The 27,078-nt window shown below is 43.6% G+C and overlaps 1 protein-coding gene across 3 annotated transcripts in view; it reads right to left on the bottom strand.

The window, feature by feature from the left end:
- zfpm1 (zinc finger protein, FOG family member 1) overlaps positions 1-27,078 on the bottom strand; it is a 64,276-nt gene that overhangs the window by 18,390 nt on the left and 18,808 nt on the right. For 2 of the 3 annotated variants that reach the window (XM_020040336.3, XM_020040337.3), the window contains exons 2-5: positions 20,053-20,199; positions 16,441-16,587; positions 12,528-12,587; positions 2,088-2,230 (exon numbers count right to left, since the gene is read on the bottom strand). In XM_020040336.3, coding sequence (XP_019895895.2) covers positions 2,088-2,230; positions 12,528-12,587; positions 16,441-16,587; positions 20,053-20,199 — 497 coding nt within the window. The remainder of the gene's footprint in view (positions 1-2,087; positions 2,231-12,527; positions 12,588-16,440; positions 16,588-20,052; positions 20,200-27,078) is intronic. The other variant, XM_010884138.5, reaches the window with a different exon arrangement.

Raw genomic sequence — 27,078 nt, forward strand, 5'->3', positions numbered from 1 at the left:
CAAGTGTGTATGTGTGTGTTTTGTGTATCTGATTATGAGTGTGCAATGTTCTAGTATCTGTAGCTGGTCAGTGCCAGGAAAACTCTCCCAGCTCAACATCATATGATTAGATGGACTTTCAGCACATGATGAATAAGAGACAAACCCTGAAAGACGAACTTCCTGTGTCTAACATTTCCCAAGGAAAATCTACCAAGTGATTGTCCATGAGGTTATAGGAGCACGCGCAAACACACACACACACACACAGATAATGACCTTTTCAACCCACCTCTTGAATGTGCACTTTGAACCTTGACCTCTGACACATGGCCTCATTAATCAACCGTGTGTACATTTCTCACAAAATTCTGTTGCACATGGAGATACTAGAATTTGTCTGCACTAACTTATTGGTATTGATCACACAGCCGCACACAACTTCTATGCATCTTTCTATTAATAAATCAGTTCCATTTCCGCTGATGCGAAAAAACAATACAACCCTGCTTGGAAATTGTCCTTCATTCACTTTTTATGGAGATAATAAAACAAATTTGTCGGGTGATTTGTTAATGTTGAAACTTGGCCCTTCCTTAATAAAATATGAATGTCAAAATGAATACAGCCAATAGTCTGCGATGGCATTAGTGGAACAATGCTGTCATTATGATTGCCAAACATTGGTCTCACACTAACTGACAATTTAAAAGTTTTGCCACCAACATACTTCTATGGAAAGCTAACAATGGCTTAATATTTTGTTCATCCAGAGATGATATTCGTTTGGACTAGACACTTTGATTAAATAGTATACAGTCACATAAAGTATACTAAAGTACAACCCGCTATTCAAAGATGAAGTTAACCTATTTAAACAAATGTCCCAGAAAGATTGTGCTTTGCAATCATTTATTCATAAAAAAGAAAAACATTTAAATTACAGAACAGATGTGTATACCCCTAGGTTCAACGGTGGATGTTGCCACCTTTGGCAGATTTTTTGGATCACTGTCCAGTTTCAAGATCCATGTTTTGTTCAGCATCAGCTTTTATACAGATAGTCTTAATTTCTCCTCAAGAATTATCTGGTACAATATGGAATTAATGTTTGACTCAATGATGGCAAGTTGCCCAGGTCCTAAGACAGCAAAGCAGCCCCACACCATAATGGCTCTACGTATATTCTTTATAGTTTGAATGAGGTTTTTCTGCAGCATTTTGTTTCTGTCAAACATGACATCTGGCGACAAAACTCCACCTTTGACTTTGTCACAGTAGTTTCAGCTGTTACGCAGGTGTTGTCTGGGAAATGTCAGTCGTGTCTTGATATTATTATTTAGAGAGCATAGTCTTCTTTATTCTTAACCTATGTAGGCCAAGTTATGCATTTCGACACTGATTCTGTCAAGAGGGGCCTGTAGATCCTGTCATGTTACCATGGGGTTCATAGAGACTTCTATGAGCATCTGTAGGTCAGCTCTTGGCCTGAAGTGGCTCAATAATTCAAGATTTATGGGTATTAATAATCTTTTTTCAGAAGGCCTCGGATAGGTCTTGTAATCTTGGCCTGATGTGTTACCACACATGTTAAAACCAAGCCAGACACATTTTCTAATCTTAATGGCAGGATGGACCTTCCCAAGTATCTCTAATGGTTTTCTAATAATTTCCACCTGTTTTGGCACATCTGATTCTAATTTGAGCTATTTTTATTTGATGGTGAAGGTAGGTGTGTAGCAAGATTCTGCATAAGAAAGGTGTGTTTCGGTTCAATTTAACTCCAGAATCGGCTTCAAAGTTGTTATTTTTTCTGATTTGTTACAGTGGATGTAAAATAACTTTCCAGGGGGTGTACTTTTTTGCATGACTTTACGATCTCCTGCACCAAAAGCACACATGTGCAGCCATAGAGTAGACCATCTGCTACTAGCATCTATTCATTAGATCACGGTTCCCTGAATGAGCAATGGATTATCAATAATCTTTTTTGTAGGCCTATTTCAGTGGAAAACCAGTAATTTCAGAAAAAGTGACACACCCTTTCTTGTCAAGTTCTAAATGATGAATATGAATGGCTGTGGGAAGTATTTCTTGTGCACTCGCACCTTTGACAGTGGAGTCCTCTGTTCTTCTCCAGCCTCTTTTGATTGGACAATCCCAGTATATGGCCCCCATAGTGTGTCTGGGGGAAGGTCCCTGCACGCCAGGACCTTGGGGTCATCAGCATCATCAGTCAGCTCCAGGTCATCTACAGAGATAGAAGAGAGAGAGAAAACACAAGAGGAGAAAGACAGGGTCACCCTGGTGGCACCATCATAGTGGCATAAACACAGGCAACCTGAAACACAGGCAACCAGACAAACAGCCAACCAGACACAGGCAACCAAAAGCCAAATACTGTGAAACTAACCCTAAAGGAAAACGTCTGTCATGTTATGGCTGTTCTTTTAAATCCATGCATAACAATAGAAGGAATAGAATGGATTAATAATTCCACACCTGAATGGTGATTTCCCATTCCCATTCATTCTATTCTCACGGTTTTAATCTTGCCGGATAGGATAATTTTATTTCTTTTACTTGGGCAACGGTGATTCCACCGCTCGCGTGGCTTTGCCAGGTTGAGGCATAGACTGACAGAGAGCAGGCCAATACCAAGGAAATGTTTGTCCTTCAGAGATAACTGAGGAACAAACAGGGAGTCAAGGCTTCGGTCACAGTCCAGAACGAAGGGGGCTTGGTGGCTATTGCAACACCATGACTCAACCCCAAGACCTCGACAGAAACACACAGCACACAGACAGAGGAGACCATTGAGAGGGACTCGTAGGACTCGAGTGTGTTCAGAACACTGGCGCTGTCCGGAAGCTGAGCCCGCTGGGCCACAGCGCTCAATGACAGCACTGTAAACCTGGAGATCCGCTGGGAACCACCTCCACATACGCCACGGTCGCTTGTCCCTCTCCCTGACTCCGTTCCTCTGTGCTCCCCTTCTCCTCAACCCCCCAACCCCCCCGCCCCCCCCCCTCCCCGTCCCCGTCCACGGGTCTCCTCCGTGGTTCAGCTTCTCTTTCGGGGGTCGGGCTAAAGTGGCGGGCCGATAAGAGTGTTTGTCTAACACTCTCCATGTCAAAACACTCATCTATCATCTCTGTATCTATCCCCAACAGAGAACAACAGACAGACGCTGATAAAATGGCTTTCCCACAGCCAACACTGGAGGGAGGGAAGGGGGTGGAAAGAGGGGGAGACGGGCCGAGAGGGAGGAGAGAGGGACAAAAGACAGGGGGAGGAAGGGGAAGACTGAGGACAGAGAGGGGAGGCAGGGCAAGAGGGAGGGTTGGAGCATAAAGGGGAGGGAGTGAAAAAATGAAGAAGCGATAGTGAGGAGATGGGAACTGACAACTGTGCGACTGTGTGTCACTGTGTTACTCAGTGAATGACCCCTGTTTGACTCTTCTCATGAAGGTCTCACTCAGGTGCTCTCCAACAGTTTTGCTTCATGTCTCACCAACAGACAGGGCTTTTAAGACACGATCAACCATATGTGTTGACGGAGGGGAAAAACATAAACCATGAGTTCTTGTAACCAACTGCAAATAAACGAAATAAATTCATACTGCGTAGTGATTTGTAACAATGAACTTTCCCAGGTCAGATGGTGTCTTCTACGCAGATGCTTTTCTAGTGCATCTCACGTCTTCGCAATGGGCTGAACCAGGCCGTGGAATCTGAATATTGATAGGAGTCGTGGCCTAGGGTGATCTCATGATAAAACAGACTTTGAAGCTAAACTTCCTTCCATTCTTATGAAATGATACATATTACATAGGCCAAATGTCCATGTGTCCATTTGATATTGGTCCATGTGAATGTCTGTTCCACATCAGAGAGACTGAAGTCCAGTGTCCAGGCCAAGCTTATCTTCTATCAACCCCTGGCCACATGACACTCTGACCTCCTAATCTCAACACTCCATCAATGTCCAGTCTCCTGCCCTGTTATTGGCCCAGCCTCGGTCACATGGTGCCTTATCAGCATGGCCGCCGACATGAACCAATAGTAATTGTGAAATGGTCTGCTGGGAAGTCTTGCGAGGGAAGGCGAACAAAGACAGACAGTGTTTTTCGAACATCCCGCTGCCATGTTCTTCTCTCGGTACCGGAATATTCTGGGTCTGCCTGGAAGGCAGCTCTCCGGTCAGCAGCACGGACACACCGTCCAACAGGTGGCTTCAAGCGTAGGATAGGTTTCATCCACCCGCTGAGGATGGAGGGAGGGCGGGTGTGATCTCCGGACCCATTTTAATCAGTGCTCTGTAGTAATCCCTGCAGGTTAGCACGGCGCTAGGCTACGCAGGGCCTCCTACAATCCTAATCCCCGCTAATTACCACCACCGCCCACCATAAACCTCGGTAATGACCCGGGGCTCTTATCAATAGTGCTCAATGCCCTGCTGCTTGGCCGCACGGCCTGATACCGGCCCGATACACTCACAGCCCCGCCGCTCCGGCTGATACCGGACTGGTACACCCCCACCGCAACCCACAACAATACCCCCGACCGGGACCACAGACCTTATCCATGTTGCTGCATGACCAGTGGAAAAAACAGTCCCAGGCCTTATCAATAAGGATCTGGCAGAGCAGGGTTCACACAGCGCGAGCAGCCATGCTTATCAATAGAGCTCCAGTCTGATGGGGTCCACACAAAGCCTTATCAATACGGTTGCTTCTCCAGCCACCAAGGCATCCAGTCTCATTTACAACAGCCAACAATAAAACAATCACTATATCATTAATGAAAGAATAACGCAATTACCAGACGAGGCCGAGGAGAGAGAGGGGGAATAACGCGCCCATAGGGTCCTACACAGAATGGAGCTTTACACGTTCCACTGAAGTTGGGATTTACATGTAACATATTTCTGATTTATCATGCACCTGGATGAAACCCACAGTCGCAGAGAGAACCAGTTTCATTTTCTTATCAACAAATTCCACAAACACAATAAGGGTGCAATTTATTAGATTTCACACACATTCACTTCCTCCCAGAACCATTCAGGGGAACAAAGGAAACAGCAGGTGAACATTGCAATCCACGCCGGGGAAAACAACAGATGCTAACAGACACCAGAAAGTGGTTAGGCAAGTCTGTCAGATAGACACGAGAGCAGTTTGCAGTACAGTGCCCTTACCTGCCCCTATGAATTACCCACAACCACCATGAACCCTTGAAACGGACCATTAGCGACACTTTGTTAAAATACTACCCTCTTACAGAAAACTGAAGTGGCAACCACAGATCAAGCCAGATAATCCTAACAATGTCCTGAGATAGAAGATACAACAGAACACCGGTGTGGGCGCAGTGGCTCATTCATTGTCTCCAATTACGTGGGTGAACGTAATTTGACATCGAACGCTGAACTACGACAGTACTCAACAACAATGGCCGACACTGCGTCAGGCCAGGCCGGCCCGGCCTTACACGGCATCCGAATGCAGAACGAGACAAATTATCGGCGCGTTCCTACGACACTAGAGCATGTTGACAGGGAACGGCCGGTACCCGCGATGAGTACCGAAGTGTTTGACAACCCTCAGCAGCAGGCCTTCCCCCTATCCCCCAGCACCGCCGTCTCCTCTATCAGGGCTAATTGATTTTTAAAAAGACTATTGTTGATATCAAATGAGCACATCGCTGCGGAGCCATTGATTTTTTGACACAGTACAACAGGAAATCTTTATCAGCGCCGCACTCCGACCCCGCGCTAATAGGAGGGGTTTAACCTCTGCTGAATGACAAATCCCTGAGCTTTCTTCCCCATTCACTGAGCACTGGATCTGCCCGTCGCTGCTCGGCACAGCCCACCTGAGGGAAGCAGATGGGCCGTTGCCACAAAAGTGACGGGGGGGATGAACATCGATACGGTGTCACATTGCATCGTAATGATAATGTATTTTCTTCCCATCAAAACTTGCTCCCCGTCCTTCTAAACAGGGAACGCAGTGGTTTTCAGCACTTGCACGCCCACGACTGACTAACATTATCGTGAAAAAGATTGCAAGACATATCGTCACGGCAGCTATCTACGATTATGTTATTGTGGTTTTTCTGGCAATAACAAGCCTCACGTCGTTACACGGGATTCTCAAAGAGGCTTGGATAGACCCTCAGAAATAACAGTCACAATGTGTGTGTGAGTGAGCGCGTGTGTGGGAGTGTGTGAGGGGAGAGCGTGTTGGGATAGCGATGTCGTGGTTTTCACCCTACACCCTCGAACAAAAAAAAAACATTTACACAATCATCCCAGCAGACCTGAAGTCCCTCCGGTCCAGCAGTAGTTCAGTTAAGAAGATACACATTTCTGGGATATGAATCTCATGCTAAGGATGCAATAATTTCCATTTTACCCTCTGTTGCACAGTAAAGATAAGACACCTGCGTCGCCACGCTAATCAGATGAGCTTCAACAGAACTTTATCATTGACATTTACAACTGTTTACCCAACTAATTTCTCTTAACTGCACTGCTGAACTTTTATCTGCAAAATACATACCCTAGAAAAGAGCAGATACCCAAACATGCAAATTCCAAATACGTGGAATAAGATAAAATAACTTAAAACAAAATGAGAAAAATAACTGTATGCAGGGGTGGCAAGGCAGTGTTGACAAAATTTGGTGGAAAAAAGACAAGAAATGTGAAGAATGATGACATTCACATATAAAACTTAATTTTGAGTTCAAAAGCCCAGCATTTGAATGGGTTTATTTGCGATAAGGTAGCCCGTGATAAAGATACGACTGGTGTGGTTCCTTCTCCGTTTATCACTAAACCCACAGCCAACAGGGAGCTTTTGGTAATATAGAAAGGTAATGTGAAGACAACATACAATAATCAAATACACAGCCTGTCATCATAAATACTGTCAAGCTATGCCTCAGGGCCGGTTCTAGGCACAAGCGATGTAAGCAGTGGCTTAGGGCCCCATCACTAGGGGCCCACAAATCACATTTTGCAAAGGGCCCCCAAAAGGCTAGAGCTGGCACAGCTAGGCCTATTTGAAATGTTCTCCCCGTGCCGTTCTGCCTCCAGGAGGCTGAACAAATAGAGGGGGCTGTGAAACATCTTGTCAGGGCTGAGGGCAGTAGCAGGACTGGAGGATCCCAGACAGCAGAGTAGGATCACATCAAGACACCAACGCTACGACAAAACCCTGAGCTGAACCAATGGCTGCTCTTCATCAACAGAGAAATATAAAAGAAAAATGTGTGTGTATGTGTGTGTGTGTGTGTGTGTGTGTGTGTACGTGTGTGAGTTTGCTCTCAATTCACTCTTTGCCTCCATCTCTTCCAGCCTCCCCTTACTCCACTGCTACCCTTTCATAAATTGAAAGTGGAGACCTTCCAGAAACTCTCTCTGATAATCACACATAAATTAATTAGAAAATGTTTCTTGACATTCTCTCCGCATAGACGGAGGAAAAAAGACTCAGGCAAAGCCACAAATTTCATTGTACGGTATGTGACTTCGATAATTAATTCAATCACTAATTCATGTCTACTTTAACAACTCCTTCTGGCTTCAGGAAGGACATTTCAATCATCGCTGATTGCAGACTTGGAAAGAAACGTGAAATGTGAAAATGTTACAGCTATATGGTCAGGGCCATTTTCAGAATCACTAGCTACAAGGCCTAGAGGACTGTGTAACACAAAACACTGAACAACAGGCCTTAAAACATGAGGCATTGTTCATTCACTGTGGGTTGTGTCTGTTCCTCAACAGCAAACAATGTTGAAAAATACTGCTGCTTCCTATAATTCATCTAGACAGTAAATAGTCTTCAAACATAAACATTACGGCTTCTTTTAATACATCTACTGTATAGAGTAGGTCATCTTTAAACATACTACACTATAGTGTAGCTCACTTGGTAAGAGCTTGGTAAGTCATGGCTGTGGGTTTCATTCCCATGGGGCTGCAGTACCAACAATATGAAAATGTCTACACTGACTACTGGAAGTTGCTCTGAATAGGAGCGTCTGCCTTAATTGCGTAAATGTAAATGATGTTTAAACAAGCTGAAGCTTCATGTAATTCATTTATACAGTAAATAATGCTAAAACATACTGCTGTCAAGCATAAATAATATTTAAAGATGCTGCTATAACACATTTATACAGTACAACATGTTGCTATAACATGTATACACAGTAAATCATGTTTAAAAATGCTGAAGCTTCCTGTAATTATTCTATACTACAAATAATGTTTAAACATGCTGCCGTAATACATCAATACAGTAAATAATATTTAAACATGCTGCTGTAATACATTCTATACAGTAATCCCAGGTAATAAAAGGGAATTATCATTGGGCTGCTACAGAGACAATTGAGTCTGCTCCTGTTTCACTTCCTAAAATGGCTACTTTGTTCTTGTGCAGTTAGGAGGCAGGTGAAAGACACGTGGACATGTTCCTGTTTTGAGTACATTGAAAAAAATTATGTCCAAAATGCAGGTATCATAGTGTTAATTCATTAATTCAGGAAGGAGGAGGTACTGTATGCACGTTCAATTATTCACGAGGGACATATATTTAGGCGAAACAAGAAAACAATGCTTATCAGAAAATACTGAGGAGAAATAACTCTTCCAAGAAGGGTCCTTTTTCATTTGCACTGGCAACTGTTGTCCCTTGACTTTGGCACCATGTTAAGCATTTTATTATGAAAATACATGACAAATAATAACATTTTGGTTGTATTTACTTTTATTTAATAAGCAGAAATATGTAAATATTTTATACGGCAAAAACATCTATTTGAATGCATTGTAGAAACTACAGAGAGAAGCAAATTCGCTTGTTCAACTGATGATGTGTAGAGGGATTTTTGTGGTTTAGAAACATCAGAGATATTTATTGTGACATTTTATACAGCTAAAAAAAGTAATATATTGCACAGCTCAATAATTTTAATATAATAAATAAAAAAAATATATGTGTGTATATATATATTTCTGTACTGCCTTGAAACTGGTTAGAAAGATATACAAGGACCTTGAGAATTCTTTCCATTAGCAAACTTATGGGAAGAGGGGTCTAGATTAAAGCCCTAATGCAATTACATTTTCTAATCATCTATATAACTAATAAATCAATGAATGTGTAGTACATATCTAATGAAAAAACTCCATTACATTTTAATAAATCACGGATTCACCTGAGCCTCCCTTGGGCTCTTGCATTGTTCAGTCTGGTCTTATGAGCATTTAAAAAACAGTGCTTTGCAAAGCCAGCTCCCGATTTTCGGTCGACTAATGGATAGCAACTGGCACCATGACCGACACCTCTTCCAACCAGGAAGTAATGTGGGACAATGCGTATGACAGCACGCTTCCTCACCTGATGACCTCAGTTTGCTTTGCAAACTGCATGAAGGGAGTCTCTCCAGAACAATGGAAATCCCTGCTGACAATGCCTTTCCGCTGCCTTGGCAATGCGGGTCAATTTGCATGTCCCACGGGGATCCCCAGTCACCAGCCAGTTGGCAAACAGCACAGTCAAGGATCCACCCGTGACTATGGCAAGTCAGCTTGGTGCAACCAAAGACCGCCTTACATCTTAGAGGCCACTTCTGTCTAAGTTTATTAAAACAACCAACGTTTGCCAGATTTGAATGAGCAGGTGAGAGAAAGAAAACACATGACAGTGGGTTCCATCCATCCACAGAGGCTTTGGAACGCTCCGGGTCACTTGTTGAGCAAAATGTTTCATCACATATTACTAATAAATACTTTTATTGATGACCTTTCAGTTTGCGAACATGTGGCCTCCAGTTTAAAAAAAAAATCCTGATTTATCATCTGACTGTTAAAATACTTTACAAAATATATATACTGTATACATTTAGTGTCATTAAGCTGCCATATTAGTTGATGGTGGTGATGCCACTATTCAAGAACAAACCAAATACAATATAACAGACCAATCAGTCTCTCCGAATGAACCGCAGCACGTGTGTCAAGGCTTCATGGACAACGTGAGATCTCCCCACACACACACACATCGGATGGGAACCCTACAGAACACTGGCCGCGGCGAAGTGAGCCGGAGAGGGAAGCTGGCGAGTCTGGCAGGGGAGAGATAGAGGACACGAAGGGGGGAGAGGGCTAACTGAAACGCGGGTTAGGAAGGACAGGATGTGGGCTGGCACTGCAGAGAAGCCAGGCATCTGATAGTGCCATAATCACCGTGCCACTGTCCCGGCAGCAGGCGCTAACACATCGGCGATGGGAGCAGCTGGGCTGATAGGGCCGGGACAGCACTGAGAAATGTTCCTCTAGATTATAACCCTCGCCTATCAATCATCACGAGGGGGGAAGGAGTGACACTGAGACAGGGTAGGGTGGAAAGAGAGGGGGGGAGTGTTCAAGAGGAATGGAGATAGGGGGTGGGGGGGTGGCTGAGGATTAACTAGCTCCTTCATTATAGATAAATAAACTAAAGCAGGTCCATCATTAAATAGTGAGTTTATTCCACCACAGTGAGACATCTAATGGCCACCATATTTATTCACCGGAAGAGATTAAAGCGAGAGCTCATTTGCTTATGATGGCAGAGTGACAGGCAGCCGCACACAAACACACACGCACGCACGTTCACGTAACACGCATCGGGGTTGCCGTTGCAGTTCCGTCTCAGCCACAGCCGAGCCACAGCCAACCACTCGGTCCTGAGGTCACAGCGGTGAAGGCCGGCCTCTGGGAGGCCAAGCAACCAATCAGTGACTGTACCCGTCCATCGTATTAACACGTCCAATGAGCACAGAGTGCCTAAACGGGACACAAACTTGTGACTAGGCAAGACAATGATGTTGAGTGATAAAAGCGTCCAGAATGATGGACCATTTATTAAAAAGGCATAATAAAAGGCCGGTTAACAAGATCCTGAGTTGGCCTCAAGTTTGGTCCAGCATTTTGAGAATGTATCAAGAATTCAGTGTTACAACTGGAATATTACCTTTCTTGACTTCACCTGTGATGATAACTGACATGTCCTACACCCTCTCCCCAGCCCCTCCATCTGCTCCTCACCCCGGCCCTTCACCCAATCCCTCACCCGTATCCTTTATCTATGCCCCTCACCCCCTCCCTCCCTCGGTTCTTCCCCCATCGACCCAGCCCTTTAAAGAGCAGGATGGTTTCTTACAAAAAGTTATTATAAAAAGTAGCTGAAAATTACTTGCTTTACTTTTAGGATTGCAATGATACAAAAAAAAGCGTCCTCTCACTCAAAGCAAACTGTTGATGTACAGCCACAATTTTGCAGAGATTCGTGGAAATTCTAACTGTTACCACCACAAACTGTACTTTCCTTCCATGACAGAATCACTTTGATTGATGGCCACCACACAGCCGTATTCTTGTCCTGACAATCAGCCACTTTATCGCTACACACGGGTATGTTCTGTCATTGATACTGAACACAGGCATTTGTATTAATATCCTAAAAATAATAGGTTGTATTTGGTGTTTTTGGTGAAAAAATTGAAATATGCAAATGTCTGCACCTAATACACCCAACCCCTCCACTCCTCAAAGGAATCAACCAGCAGAAATAACAACCCGCAACAGAAAAACTGTACCAAAACCCGATACCCATTAATCATTTGAATAACATCCCATATGAAAAAAATAAACACTTGCTAGAGAACACTAAGCCTAAAATATGACTGCCATTAACATTCTGATGGAGAGGAAAAAAGCTCCCTGTCTCGGGTGTCTCCAACCCTGCTAAATATAGGACATCCTCCAAACTCTGCTTTGGCTACTGTACACACACTTAATACTAGATTTATACAAAACCCAAAGACATGTCCAGATTCAAAACAAACTACATAATGTAAATCAACAACATTGTTATAGTCATGATTCATTAACTAAATTAAATGTGTACTTTTATTCTGCTTCCCCTGTCCATTCATTTCTTGTATGCTCATTGATTTCATTTTGTTTTGACTGCATTATGTGTGTAATAAATCACTTGAACCCGGCAAAAAATACTTGCATTGTATTTAACACTATGACCTTTGTCTTAGGCGATGTCTGTCCTTAAACATGGCCTTCTCTCTGATTCAGTTCACCTCTCCCCTCATTCTCTGCTGCCTGTCTAAAATTCCCACTCCAGAGCTCTACAAAATAGACACATGCATATTCAGTCCCTTTCTGCTGACAGAGAGAGAACAGTGCAAGCCTTCCTATCAGACCCCTTCACTGGGCCCCTCAACCATCACCACCTACCCCAAAGAAATGAGAGTTATTGATATGCCATTCACCCGTAACCCTCGCCCCCTCTCCATGCTCCATCATAATTAAATACGATTAAAAAAAAAAATCCCCCACACATGGTAAATAACAATAATCATCATCATTATTATTCCTGTTGCCAGTCTAATGTCCCATCGGGGTCATTTGAATAACTCTGGAGGATAAGGATAGTGTAAAATGCTAACAAGGCAGGAATGCTTGCCGGTCTGCTGGGTTTTCCCGGTCCGATTCTGCAGCTCAGTGACACTCGGTCTGTCCTGTTCTGTATGTGAGGGGAGAGACAGGAGAGCCGGTCTGTGAGCCACCAGGGATTACTGTGACGGCTATTTGCATATCAAGAATTCTATGCAGAGGAAAATATCAAACCCTTCAGGCAGCAAGGTCATTCAAAAGATAATTTTTTTTCTTCATAATATATTTTGCATATCATTCAGAAGGACACATCCTAGATTAAAAAGCTGCTTTACCGTATCATACTATCCCTGCCTGACACTGGGTCCAAACCACCGCCTTTAATTCTACACCACCACACCCTCATCAAACTCTCTGTATAACTACAGACACCAACTTCTCTACACAGAAATACTGCCATATACTACCACACACACAAACACACACTACCACACACTACCACACACTACCACACACTACCACACACAAACACATACTACCATCTCATCTTCCAAACATCTTTGAGAATAAAGCCATAGGGCTGCAAAATATAGCTAGACTCTTAATTAAGCATCTATTTAACATATTTTTCTACAGAACCCAACTAATTTTAATATTGCTAATAAATAATGTTTATGATTATGTTTTTTACTATTAGTAAATGCGACCCTTATAGGCTATACATAGATCATTATTGACAGGGGAAAATCTAGATACCGTAGCATGAAAAAAGTATGAAAATGTAAATGTATTATATTAAAATTAGTAAGGGCCCCTGGATGAAGGAATCTGCTCAATTACCATATATAAAACACCTATATATGGTCCTACTAGGATAAATGACCACTTATCATGTTTCTACCAGGATAAATGACCACTAATCATATGTTCCTACCAGGATAAATGACCACTAATCATGTTTCTACCAGGATAAATGACCACTAATCATGTTTCTACCAGGATAAATGACCACTAATCATGTTTCTACCAGGATAAATGACCACTAATCATGTTCCTACCAGGATAAATGACCACTAATCATGTTTCTACCAGGATAAATGACCACTAATCATGTTTCTACCAGGATAAATGACCACTTATCATATGTTTCTACCAGGATAAATGACCACTAATCATGTTCCTACCAGGATAAATGACCACTAATCATGTTTCTACCAGGATAAATGACCACTAATCATGTTTCTACCAGGATAAATGACCACTAATCATGTTTCTACCAGGATAAATGACCACTAATCATATGTTTCTACCAGGATAAATGACCACTTATGTTTCTACCAGGATAAATGACCACTAATCATATGTTTCTACCAGGATAAATGACCACTAATCATGTTCCTACCAGGATAAATGACCACTAATCATGTTTCTACCAGGATAAATGACCACTAATCATGTTTCTACCAGGATAAATGACCACTAATCATGTTTCTACCAGGATAAATGACCACTAATCATATGTTTCTACCAGGATAAATGACCACTAATCATGTTTCTACCAGGATAAATGACCACTAATCATGTTTCTACCAGGATAAATGACCACTAATCATGTTTCTACCAGGATAAATGACCACTAATCATATGTTTCTACCAGGATAAATGACCACTTATGTTTCTACCAGGATAAATGACCATTAATCATATGTTTCTACCAGGATAAATGACCACTTATCATGTTTCTACCAGAATAATTGACCACTAATCATGTTTCTACCAGTATAAATGACCACTTATCATGTTTCTACCAGGATAAATGACCACTAATCATGTTTCTACCAGGATAAATGACCACTTATCATGTGGTTCTACCAGATAAAGCACACATTGATCACACTGTCCAGACCTGGAAGATCAAATAGTGGGAAAAAACCAAAACAAGATGTTAATACCATTTTGATGGGAAGTTTCGAATTCTATTTTATAATATCGGCTGACAGCCGACAGGGGATGGAATATATTTTCCATTGTCTAGTCTCTCTGATTAACAACCATTACAAAAAGAAAAATGTAGTGGCAGAGACACAAATCAATATCATTTACAGTAACTAAATGGTTTTAAGTAAATATAATTTACATAAAGAATTTCTAAATTTCTATTCTTATTGATTATATTTTGGACATTTAAAGAAGTATGAAATTAAATGCATTCTAATTCACACATAATTGGGAAGTAGTTACATTGCAATTCCCCAATTTCTCCAGAAATGGAAATTAAATGGAAAATATTTTACACTGTAAATTAATGACAAATATTCCTGATTGTGTTCATCATTGACTCATTATAACATAAAGAGAGAGAGAGAGAGAGAGCTGTGAGGGCCCGAAGACATCATTTATGAGACAGAATATATCAAATTTCTCACATGAAACGTGGCTGCCATGACATAAACATCTAGAAAGCAGAGAAATTGAGGGCAAGCACCAATCTCTGGCAGACAGGAGCATGACAGTCTGCATTTGTGAGAAGGAAAATAGTGAAGTTGGACAGCTTGGGAGAGAGAAGAGAGAGAGACACAAGGAGAAAGAGAGAGAAAGAGACAGAGTGAAGGAGAGACATGGGATGAGTTTTGCGTTGTCAAAGGTAAGGTCTAGCCCAAAGCCCACTCTCTAGTCTAAACCACCCCCGTACCCAGACGGACTGACAGACGGAAAACCAGTCAGTAGGACAGCCAGACAAACAGCCAGGGGGTAAGGACAAAAAGAGATATGTGGTTAGAAAGTTCTGGATTTTCAATAAATAAACAGAGTCTGATCGGAAAACAGGGGTAAACTAAGTGACAGTGAGAAATGAGCGGAATGCTAACACTCACAAAGGGGGAGATAAAAGCCTTTTCCATACAAGCAAATTTTCCTCTCCCAGAGGCTTGTGGGAAATCTCTGATAGAGACTAAACGAATATATGAACAAGACCACGTTCACCATGAGTCTACTCCTGACATTCAGAAAAAAAGAGAGGGAGAGAAAAAAAAAACAAGGGAAGGAGTACATGTCTGTGTTGGGGGGGGGGGGGGTTGTTAGTGGTGATGGTCAGGCCAGCGGTGTGGGGGGGGGGGGGGGGGGGGTAGAGGAGGGTGGGGGATTGTGAGGGGGGGGGTCTTGACGATAAGAGAAAAATTCAGACCGGTCAAAGTTTCCCTTTTGCCAATCGTGCTCCTGATAAAGACAGCGCCTGCTCCAGTACTGATAGAAGGGCTATCTCTTGCTCACCCGCCCCCCCTCACTCGTTCTCCCGGCAGTTAGTTTGTGAGGAAAAAAAAGTCTATCACACTAACATCACTGTGCTGCCATCAACCAGCAAGCACACAGCAATTAATATCGCTCCAATTACTGTTAAAGGGACAGTCTGGGACATGATGATAATGAAAACATCCTCTACCAGAAGAATTAAAACACTGACACACTGACGGGCACACACACACGCGCGCATGCGTACACACACACACACACACACACACACACACACACACGCACACACGCACACACGCACACAGTTTGAAAAGGAATAAGAAAGATAGATCCTGTTGTAATCTCCTTACAATATTTAACCAATTGTAGACAGCACAACAGAATAAAAATATAGAAAACAGCTATGATAAGAGACGGGGAAAAATCAAATTATGGCAATTGCTAGTTATCTCCTGTGTGCCATGTTTGTGCTCTAAGACGTGTTTTTGTTAAGTTGAATGAATTCTCATTGTCACATTAATGGCTGCTTGTCCCAAACAACAATTCATGCGCAACACCCCGTCAACACAACCACACTGAAAAACACAACAGCACTTCCTTAAAAGAAAACCCAGTCAACAACATACCGCGACTTCAAAAGATAACCACATGCACTACACAACAGACAACTCCAAACAGACGGAAGCAGACCTAAATAGACTTGGAATCACCAGTGTCTGACCACCTTGACTCACCTGGACCCCTCCAATGCGCACCATCCTTCTCCACTTTCATCTCCTCCTCCTCCGCCTCTTCTTCTTCCTCCGTGTTCGTCCGGCCTTTCTCTTCCTGCTCGCCATCTTCATCATCAGGGGCACCAAGGGAGTCGTGTGTCCTTGGCTCTGCCCAAGGGAGAGGCCATCAGTAACAGCACATATCAATACTGTATAATATCAGGTTACACAGTGGCATTCTTAAAATAAAGACTATTCAGAGGATACATGCTGATCCAGTCCTATTCAGGGGCTATTTTCCTATTTATTCATTCCTGTGGGAGTGTGTCTGTCTGAATGTACAAGGCCACATAACGTCTCGTATGTCCAGGTCCATCTGGCCTGACATTCGGCAGGGGTTCACAACAACAATCAAGACAAAGTAGACCCAAAACTCCATTCACTAACTTGCCACTGAGAGCACCACCAGCAAGGGGCACAGGGGTTAAAGGTCAACGGAGGACCAGAGTGATCTACAAAGAACTCTCCAGAAACAGAAATCACTGAATGCACCAACAATGTCCAGCCTGCCACAGACTACGTGGGCCCCAAGACAGGACCTCACTGCCACACAAAGACTATCAGACAAAAGCGGAAATGGAAAGTCATCGTGGGATACCACTTATTACAACAAGTGTGTGTGTGTGTGTGTGTGCGTGCTTTGTAGGTGCACGTTCTCATGCATTATTCACCACATGCAAGTTTGTGCATGTGCGCAAGGCGACTTCCCCCGCACAGAGTTTCCTCAGCGTCGGTGGATCAAAGCCCACAGAACAAATTCTCATAGCTGTGTAACACAACACCTCAGCACCGAGAGGGCCCTTTGATTATCCCAGCAACATCACAGAGAGAAAAGCTCATTAGAGACAATGTCTAGTGATCTCTCCCTCTCTCTCTCTCGCGAAGGCAAATCACCTTCAACAGAGACAGGCCGACAGTATACAGTACACTCTAATCACCGCCATCAATAGCCCCGCCTGTCGGTCTCTGATGAAGGCGATTGCTGAAGCTCTCTCTCCCTGATCAAAGCGATCAGCACGTGGGCAGAACTTCGGGAACCTCCTCCGCGACTCCGGCATCATTTGCTCCACACAGGTCACACCTGGCAGAAGGGGCCGGTCATCAGCCATTCGCTCGATCCGTGCACACACCCTCCCCACCGACCACACCGCCGGGCCGTGCGCACTGAGAGCATGTTTACCCTTGCATTCCCGCTCCGATAAACAGTGATAGCTCTCGATCGATACCAGCCATAAACGTCCGCCCACGTGACGCCATCAGAGGTGGTGTTATTAATGTTACCACAGATTAGATCAGCATCGTCAAATAAATCACCCCCCCCCCCCCGTTCCCAACGGGTACGCCTGCCTCCCCCTTCGCACTCCACACACACACACACACACACACACACACACACACACACTGGCCCTGTCCCAGCACATCAGCCCCCTACAGTACCAATCCTCCCTGCCTGCCTAAACACTCCCATTATTTTCAGCTATAAATCACATTGAATGGCACATTGATTTTATCCTGCAGCGCTCAGCTGGGGGAGTGGAGCGGGAACCACAGTTATTGCGTTTAATATTATCAATATTATCTCCCATATCATCTGAGCCAAGGAGGCAGGTATCAGGAGGAGTCGACAGAGACTTTTTCTACCCGCCCCCCCCCCCACATACACACACACATCGCTCAGTCTCGCCCGCTCTCCACCTCTACCACACCTTCGCCGACGCCCCCCCCCCCACCCCTCCGCCTGTCCTCCACTCCCACCCGACCGAGACAGCCTCCATCAATCTGATAAGCACAACTTCCCCTGTCACACCTGCAGGGCAAAGTCACCTAACTACCAGAACTTCTACACCCAGACTCCTACATTTCCTTCCCAACTTCTTCCATGTCTCAGCCCCTCACCTACAGCCTCTTCTAACCCAGGGACCCCTTATCGGTCAGCTATGCCGGCCATGTTGGCGCCCAACTAGGGATTCGACTAAAAGCCCTGTGAGGCACGCCAAACATTAGGACCAGTATTGTTTTGGTCTCACCAGTTTACCAGATTTTTGATTAAAACCATATAAGGTCTCAGACAAAGGCTCTTGTTTCACTCCCAGTTTATTTATCTCTAATGGAGACTCGTGTATCTGGCATTTGCTTTCATTGTTCAGTGTGAATTAATATTTGTTTTCTATCTGGGAGATGAACAGTGTGCTGGTCTCGTTACTGGTAGAATGTTTTTTTTTCTTTCTAAGTTATCAGGCGGTTATCGCCTGTGTCTCTCTCTCCCAGATGGTGGATAAGGGACCTTGCCTTTATTAGCCAGCGCTGGCCTGATAAAGACCTGGTATTGATCCCAGGTTGAAAGAGCAGGTTCGTCAAACAAGGCTGATTTACAGAGAGCTGATAATAGCAGCACCGGGCAACAGAGGAACCCCAGAGAGCTAAATCAACAAGGTGACGTGTTGCTTTTATCCATTCAGTCTGGAGGGAAGAAAACAAAAGGCGTAAGACAAAAACAGAAAACGCAAAAATACAAGATCTTTTCGGCTCCGAAATGTAATCGACGTTCTGTTTTCTCTGACACACATACATACACATTGAATTCTATCATGCTCACCTGGCAGCATACATGCTGAAACCATCACACACACCCAACCACGTTAACACACACACACACACACAAAACCGTGGGTAATCTCTAATCTAGTCTCGATTAGCACCTGACAGAATTTCCATGGGTTTATCGAACCAAGCCAACCAGCAGACTCTTATCACTCCAGCCCCAAATTTCACAAGAGCAGGAATTTTTCTGATTATAAAAGAAATACTGAAATCTTGAATAACTCAAAAGAATATGACTCCAAACTCCACTATCACAGGATAAGTAGAAACCCTGAAGGAATGACGTGAGACATTTGTTTAGGGTATGAATTCCATGATTAAGAATTAACATAGTGGGTGATTAGATGAGTTTTGGTGTATTACTGGTTACACATGAGTGGCAGTTGGTTTGAGATATTACAGAATTCATAACCCAGGAACCACAAAATGCATCTCTCAACTTACAAATATTTAAGAAAGAATGAGAAAAGCACATAATCTATCTGAATGTTAAATAATCCTCAAGTCAATGAAGCTGCAATTCAATGAGATTAATTAAAATGGCCGAATAGATAATGAATCACTAGAAGAAATATGTCTGTGCCAATACGATTGAATGTATCCAACATCATGTTGCCATGACAGAAAGCTCACTATAGTTTTAACCAACTGACAGGATGAGCATAACGTTCCACACAATAAAACAGTAACTTCATACACAATAAATTTCCTTACAGTTGATGCCCCGAGACATTATGGAAAGTATCCAGTCAGGAAGAACCAGGGATTGGCAGTAGTATTATGGCAGGGGAATATGAGCCGTTTTGCCCCACTGGCCAAAAGCCATGCAGTTAACATCCTCAGAGCAAGCTACAATAGCGGCTAACAGCTATGAGCTAGCAGAGGCTCTGCTGGGAGACTCTTGTTGGGGTTTGCATGGTCATTACACAATAGCTGTAGGTCTCTCAGAGCTGTTCCGCGCTGACAGCTTACCTTCAGTGTAAAAAGGGGTATATGGTGGTGAACTGGAGCTGTCACACTCTGCTGAATCTTCTGGGTCTGAGGCTCCGCCCTCATCACCCGATAGGCTGACATCGTCTGGTGTGTTGTCCTCGCCCCCTTCCAGGTCACCAATAGAACCTTCCAAAGGAAACAAGGGTAAAAAAGTTTAATTGAAATGAAAATCTTTACTCATTTATGGGAAGACATCAACCATCAGCCAACAATAATTCTAAATTCTTGGGGATATAGATCCATTTGAAGTGATAACCAAATCAGAATAAAATCCATTTGAATTCAAACAATCATATTGCGCTGCCACTCTTCAAAAGAGATCACTGAGCAGAAACCTCTGAACTGATATTATTGTTAACTTCATGTCCGTGTGGAAAAAAAGAAAGTAAGGACATAGAATGTTGCATAATAGATGTGAATTAATGTGTGGAAAAATAAGTACCAATCCCTGAACAAAATATTGCTAATACATTTTCATATTACATGAAAGGGGTTTTAATAATACCATAACATGATTAACTCACGTCACACCTGATATTACATTTCTATAATCCCTGATGACTACCTGGGTGGGGATTATACCGCACGGCTATTTCAGTCCTCTGAGGAAGCTGGGTTCAAAGCATAATTATATCAACATTTGTTCAGTCAGCCTTTTTAAAGAAATCTATGGATATGCGTTCTCATAATCATCACTCAGTAAATACAACCAACAATGAGCATTACTAAAGCTGTCCTTTTCATCACTCCGTCCCCGTCAGAGCAGCACATTTTGGTCGGGTTCTACTGGGGCAGCATTCTCTATTATCTAAATGATTTCATATGTTCTGACACTCACACACAGTAAAGGTTTCTATATGACAAAAAGGCTTCTCTAATGATGAGACCACTCTAATTATAAAAGCCCACCACTATGTCAAATCGCATCGGATGACACCATTCTGTAGACAGAACATTAGAGCCTATTCCCAGGAGAACGCTGAGAGACAGATTATTAATTCCTCCTGGACCTGTTCCATAAAGGGGATTAGGAACTGTCAAAGCAGTAGAAATGGTTAATATTCTGCTGATTCCCATGACAGAAAACAACTAACACCCGCAAACACAAAGGCATCGCAAATTAAGTCGTGGGGCACAAGACAATTTTGAAACAAGTACATTTAGTTGAAATTAAAATGAGATATTACAACATAGTTTGTAAATTAATTTCCATGTGGTTATGATGAGCATAGAGGGATTGTTTCAGGCTAAAGCCGTGACTAGGGGCGTATATATTTACACTCCTAGAACAAAGAGGCTATAATCTATACAAAGCACACAACAATACCCGTGAATAAAGAGTCTTGTAGAAAAAGGGAAAGGCAATTTTTCTAATTCTGTTAATTTAACTTCCAAGCAATTAAAACGAGGCGGAGATAATGCTTGGAAACAATCGCTGCCTGACAAAGTGTTTCTGTCTTTGTAAATGAAACATCTTTAGGCTAATTTCGACTTCCACGCCTGCATGGTTCACTGTAATTTCAGATAAAATGAACACAGTTAGATTTGGACCTTAGTAAAAAAAAAAAAAGGGGGGGGGGGGGAGAAAAGATCGATCCCTAACACAATATTTTTAGAATTATGTGGCTCGAGCTTTGGTAGATCTAATTTTCTGTATCTGAGGACATTTTCATACAATTAATTTTCCTTTAATCATAATTGTACAAAGGGACTTCTCTGTATAAAACTCCAATTATATTTCGTGTTTAAAATGTACGTTTGAATTATGATTTCTTTCCTCATGACTGTTCTGGTTTAATGAATCAATCGCCGCATCACTGCTTTCACACATCAAATGGTGCGGAAAAAGTTTCAACTTTTGCCTCTTTTATCCACTAAGAAATATTATATTTTCCCCTCTTCAGGATAGTTGGATGAAAGGATAGTACAGGCTACTTGATAAGCATTGCACCATCCTACTTCATTGGCACTTTTCAAAGTTATAACTGCTAATTGTTTAAGACTTGCTGAAAAAAACTGATAATGAGAAAGAAAAAAAAATGACTTGGTTAACCAATCATATTAGAAACATTAACTCACACCAAGCCCCAAATGAATCGCATTGCGGAGAGTCATATTCTAATATTATTTTTGGAGCAAGTGTCTAGACTGTCAACACAAAAAGCATTGAACCACTAAATACCTGCAGGTGGAACCCACGAACATCACCTGCACCGATGCCTTACAGGACTTACATATCTGAAATGATCTCATTCATGAGTGTCCAGTCGGAAAGACACACACACATGCATCCATGACACACGAATTACAACCATTACCATTCATAATGAAATGAGTGAAAGAGAGAGGTAGAGAGGAGTGGGGGGGAGGGGGGGTTCTGAACAGCCACCAACTCCATCTGCCACTCCCAGGCAGCACAGAACAAAGTGCTGAGCTGATGAAGGCAGAGGAGATATTGCTTTATTAAGTCGCCGTCCACATCAAACCTCTGTGCTCAGCAGCGGTGATTAAACACAGAGACAACACATCAAACCTGCGTGCTCAACAAGCCTGATTAAACGTCCGCGGCGCCTCGACAGCTCTTAAACTAATAACCATCTTAGAAAACAGTAGAATTAAAAGAGAAAGCACTACTTATATCAGACAATCAGAGACTTGTGAGAAAGGAGAAAACCTTAAAGGAAGATATTTAGTGCGAGCAAGAGGCCCTTTACTCTGTACTCTGGAAGGGAACTGGGCTACCTGACACAGAGTCACATGCTGAAGAGGAGCCTCTTATTGATCACAGTAAATGGAACAACCAAGCATTGAGAAAATAATATTTTCCATTTTATTAGCTTTTAAGCTTGAACCCTCCCAGAGGGTTCGATTATCCAAATTCAGTTTTCGTGGCACAATGCAAAAAATGGTGATATGAAAAAGCCCACGCAATCGTATTCATTTCTCTAATTTGATATACAGGTGACATGTTCAAAAAAGCAGTTTTCTTTGTCATGATTAAGTGCCACTGCCAAATATTTTAGCATAACGTTTCAGTTCCTTTGACAGATCTGAAATCCTGGTAACGGCGGCTTTCCGAATCCCCCACAATGACGACGGAACACTCCGCAGTAGGGCTTGCGTCGGACCAGGGTGCATTGGGGTGAGAGGTGCCACAGGTGACACCCCAGACGCGGATGATAAGCCCAGGGGGAGGGGGCAAGGGGGGCGCTGCCCCGGGGCTCTCACTCTGCTGCCAGCGGTTGTGAGTGGCAGGCAGTCAGGCTGGGCTGGATGCAGGCAGGCAGACAGACGGAGGCTCTGAGACGCCAGCCAGACTGACCACACCCTCCCATGTCAGGACCCGCAGCCTGGTGGTCAGACACTCTAAAAAACAACTAGATAGGCCTGATGCAGAAAATGTGGAGGTTGTGAAAAAGAAAAGTTTGTGGGTTTAAGAGGCCCTGTCTATCCATCGCCGCATGAATATGTGGTATGTCTGTCAAATAACTGGAAGCCGGGCTGACCACGGGAAGTCGAAAAAGAATGACAGATAGGACAGTTAAAGTCTGCAACTAAACAGACAAATGTATCCGCATAAAATGGCTGTCAGCGCCATCAGCGAAATCGTACGAATGACTGATTATAATAGGATGATAATGAGTATGATTATCATGTGATAATGCACGGCGAGGATGTGCACAGGGCACCGGAGCACTGCAGTCACAGCCTGTTCCCACATGTGGATGTGACGGCAGGTCGTCAAAACATCAAACAGTCAAATCCCTGGACAGATCACTGAGGTTTGGAAGCTTTTACAAACACCTCCCCCTTCTCCTTCCACCTCCTTAAAAGTAAATCCCCATCCACCTCCACCTCCATCCCTCGCTCCCTCTTGCCTTCACCACTTCCCTGCCTCCGTCCTATAACCATCACCTATTTCTCTCCCCTTTCCACGCTGCCATCTCCCTTTTATATTCTTGCTCTCCCTCTTTTTCCCCCTCCCTCCCTTCCCGTCCTCCCCCTGAAAAAAAAAAAAAAGGAGAGAGAAAAGGGCTGTGACTGGGAGCGTCACTCCGTGTGGATAGCTGGGAGCCGTTCTCGGTTATCGGCTCCTGCAGACTCTCTCTGCCGGTCTGATCTGTCTCCTCTTCATTAAGCAAATACGCCGACGTGGAAATGAAAACATAATAGCTATTTGATTTCCAGCAAGATATTTTGCATATTGGTTCGGAGCTGATAGTGGAATTTCATCAAGTCGTTTTTTTTTTTTTTCCATGCTTTAAAAACTGAATTACTGAGCTGGGCGGCTTCAGCAGGATTTCTTTACATTGCTGGGAAGAGCAAAAAAAAAAAAAGAAAAAAAAAAAGAAATCACAGTTCCCCAGGAAGACTACTTAAACGATTAAATATCCCCCATTCCCCTTTTTCTCTTTTTGATAACGCGGAAGAAATTTAAAGAATTCACAGTGCTTTAGGTTCACTATACTAATCAGAGATAGGACAGAGAAAATTAACTCCTTAATGAGCAGGAGCTGTCTCCCTGATAAAGGTCCAGGCGAGCCCACGGCGTGGGACACAATGTAGTAAATGAACCCACTGACAGACCCGGGTGGTGGGGAGAGAAACATAAGAAGTCAGTACTATGGGGTGGAGATATTGCTCTGTGGGCCCTGAGAGGGCAGGTGTGATAGTAGATAGTGATAGCGCCATGCTAACCCAACGCCCAGCCAGGCCTTGGTGATGGATGGTCCGACGTAGCAGTATCCTTCATGCCCCCACGAGAGAAAAACTACCCTGGCCAGATCAACAAACCTACTCACACCAATCTATCAGATAGACACACCTCTCAAGAGCACATCTTTTTTTTCAGGGGCTAAAATAAATCTTCCTCTTGTTTTCTGTGTTGGAACACGGTGTTTGTAGGCCCGATAGGTTGGGAGTGCAACGCCCACGCTGGGAGTGCAACGTCCAGGCTGGGAGTGCAACGTCCAGGCTGGCACAGCTCCTCATGTCACTCCACTAGACGCTAACACCGACATGGTGACAGAAAGGAGGATTTGTATTGTAAGACAGTCACATAGGCAGCGGGTTAGAGAAGGATGCAGAAGACGCACACTGCACCAGCCAGCTCTCAACCTGTGTTCCCGGTATTATTCGCCCACATCAGTGGCATCGACACAGTTGGTCGAGCACGGCCCTGGCAATGGCGGGGTTGTGCGTTCCATCCCAAATGGGGGGCCAGCACGAAAACTGATGGAAATCGATGCACTCCCTTTAAGTCGCACTGGATAAGATCCTCTGCTAAATGACTTCAGTCTAAATGTGATTGCGTGCACTGAGGCACAATAGATAGTGGGGTATAACAAAACCTCTCTGTTTGGGTGCAGAAAACAGACCATTATCAGAGGACTTGTTTTCAACAGGTTTATGATACTTAAAATATTCGAGAGCATCTTTTGACCATGACCTGACTCAGGCACTGGACCACAGACCACCGCGCGTTCATCTACCTGCAATGACGGTAACTGCTAAAACCTTGACGGCAAGCCAAAACGCGGGGATCTAACCCGAACGCCTTACAGGTTTCACATGTACACTACAAAACGTCATTTCATTGTCACAATGAGGCTCTTATATGAGCAGCGCAAGCATATGTTTCCTCTCCAGGATGTGTGGAAGCCCGCCCCCTCCCTCCCTAGGCACACATCTCAGTAGTTCATACTTGGCACCTCATCAAACACTCCCCCGATGAAAGATGTTCCTCATTATCAAGGCCATGATACTGTCCCATAGAGTCAGTATAGGAAGAGGCCCGAGCCTTTGGTCCACATATAACCGGTGTGTACTCTAACAGGGAGTGTTTCAGGAGACTTTCACCATGTACCTTTATACAAACACAAGGGCCCGTTTTCCTGTTTTCAACCCGCCTGCATGTGGGAGCGCTACGGATACCTCTCCCCCCTCCGGCACGGAGACGCAACCTCAGTTAAACCCCAGACGCACACAAAAACCGCTGTCCCCAACAAAGGCAATGGTTCTATAGAATATTCCACAGCGCGTTTCACGGACACTTATCCAAGGCACCTAAAAGGCAGTCATTTGAATGTCCATTTTATGTGAGGGATTCCCGGGACCTAACTGTCCATTGTCTCCCACATGCTTCTTCCCTAACCAAGGAACACTGCCTGAGTGGAGTGTGCAGCCAGTGTCCTGGTGAACCAGGGGGAGTTGTCAGGGAGCTACAGTGGAGACCCTGGACTATTGAAGCCAGGCATGCAGACAAGGGCTGCGCGATAAGCGCCCCTGATAAAAGATAGAAAATAGCAGCAGATTTGAACTTTCCCACCATCCCAAAATCCATGAGGTGGGGTGTGGGGGAGGGGTTTGGGGGCTGGGGGGCAAGGCTGTCTATCCATCTGCTTCCCCTGAACAACTAGCAAGGGTATGCTGACCCACTCAGTATTCCTCCTTTAGAATTTCCATGTTGCTGTAGTGTGTGTGTGCCCGTGTGTGTGTGTGTGTGTGTGTGATCCTGGTTTTATCACAGATTTGGAATCCAGAAGTAAACCTGACAGTGTTAGAACAGGTTTGATTTAGGTTTAGACATTAGGGGTGAGGTTAGTTCAGGCATACAGGTTAGATTATTGAAGGTGGCGTTAGGTAACAGACAGGGAATATAGAAAATAAATGGTCCCAACAAGGATGGAAAAACCTAACATTTGTGTAAAGGATAGCGGGACCTTTTCTAATAATATCCTCGTTCTTCTGATCTTAAAATCCTATTTCACATGAATATCACCCTCCAAGCTTTCAACATACACACCTACAGCACAATATGTTCAAAAAATGATCAGATATGACCTTTTATATAAAGCATGTATCTGCATGATGAAGCCCATCTAACAGCTGACTGAGATCACTGAAAATACACATCTAATAAAATTAGAATGGGCTTTATTACAGGTAGCACTGGGGAGGTGAAAAAATCACAGTCTCTCAGTCACACACACACACACACACACA

Source organism: Esox lucius, chromosome 19 (genome assembly GCF_011004845.1).
Source record: "Esox lucius isolate fEsoLuc1 chromosome 19, fEsoLuc1.pri, whole genome shotgun sequence".
In the NCBI taxonomy this organism is placed as follows: domain Eukaryota; kingdom Metazoa; phylum Chordata; class Actinopteri; order Esociformes; family Esocidae; genus Esox; species Esox lucius.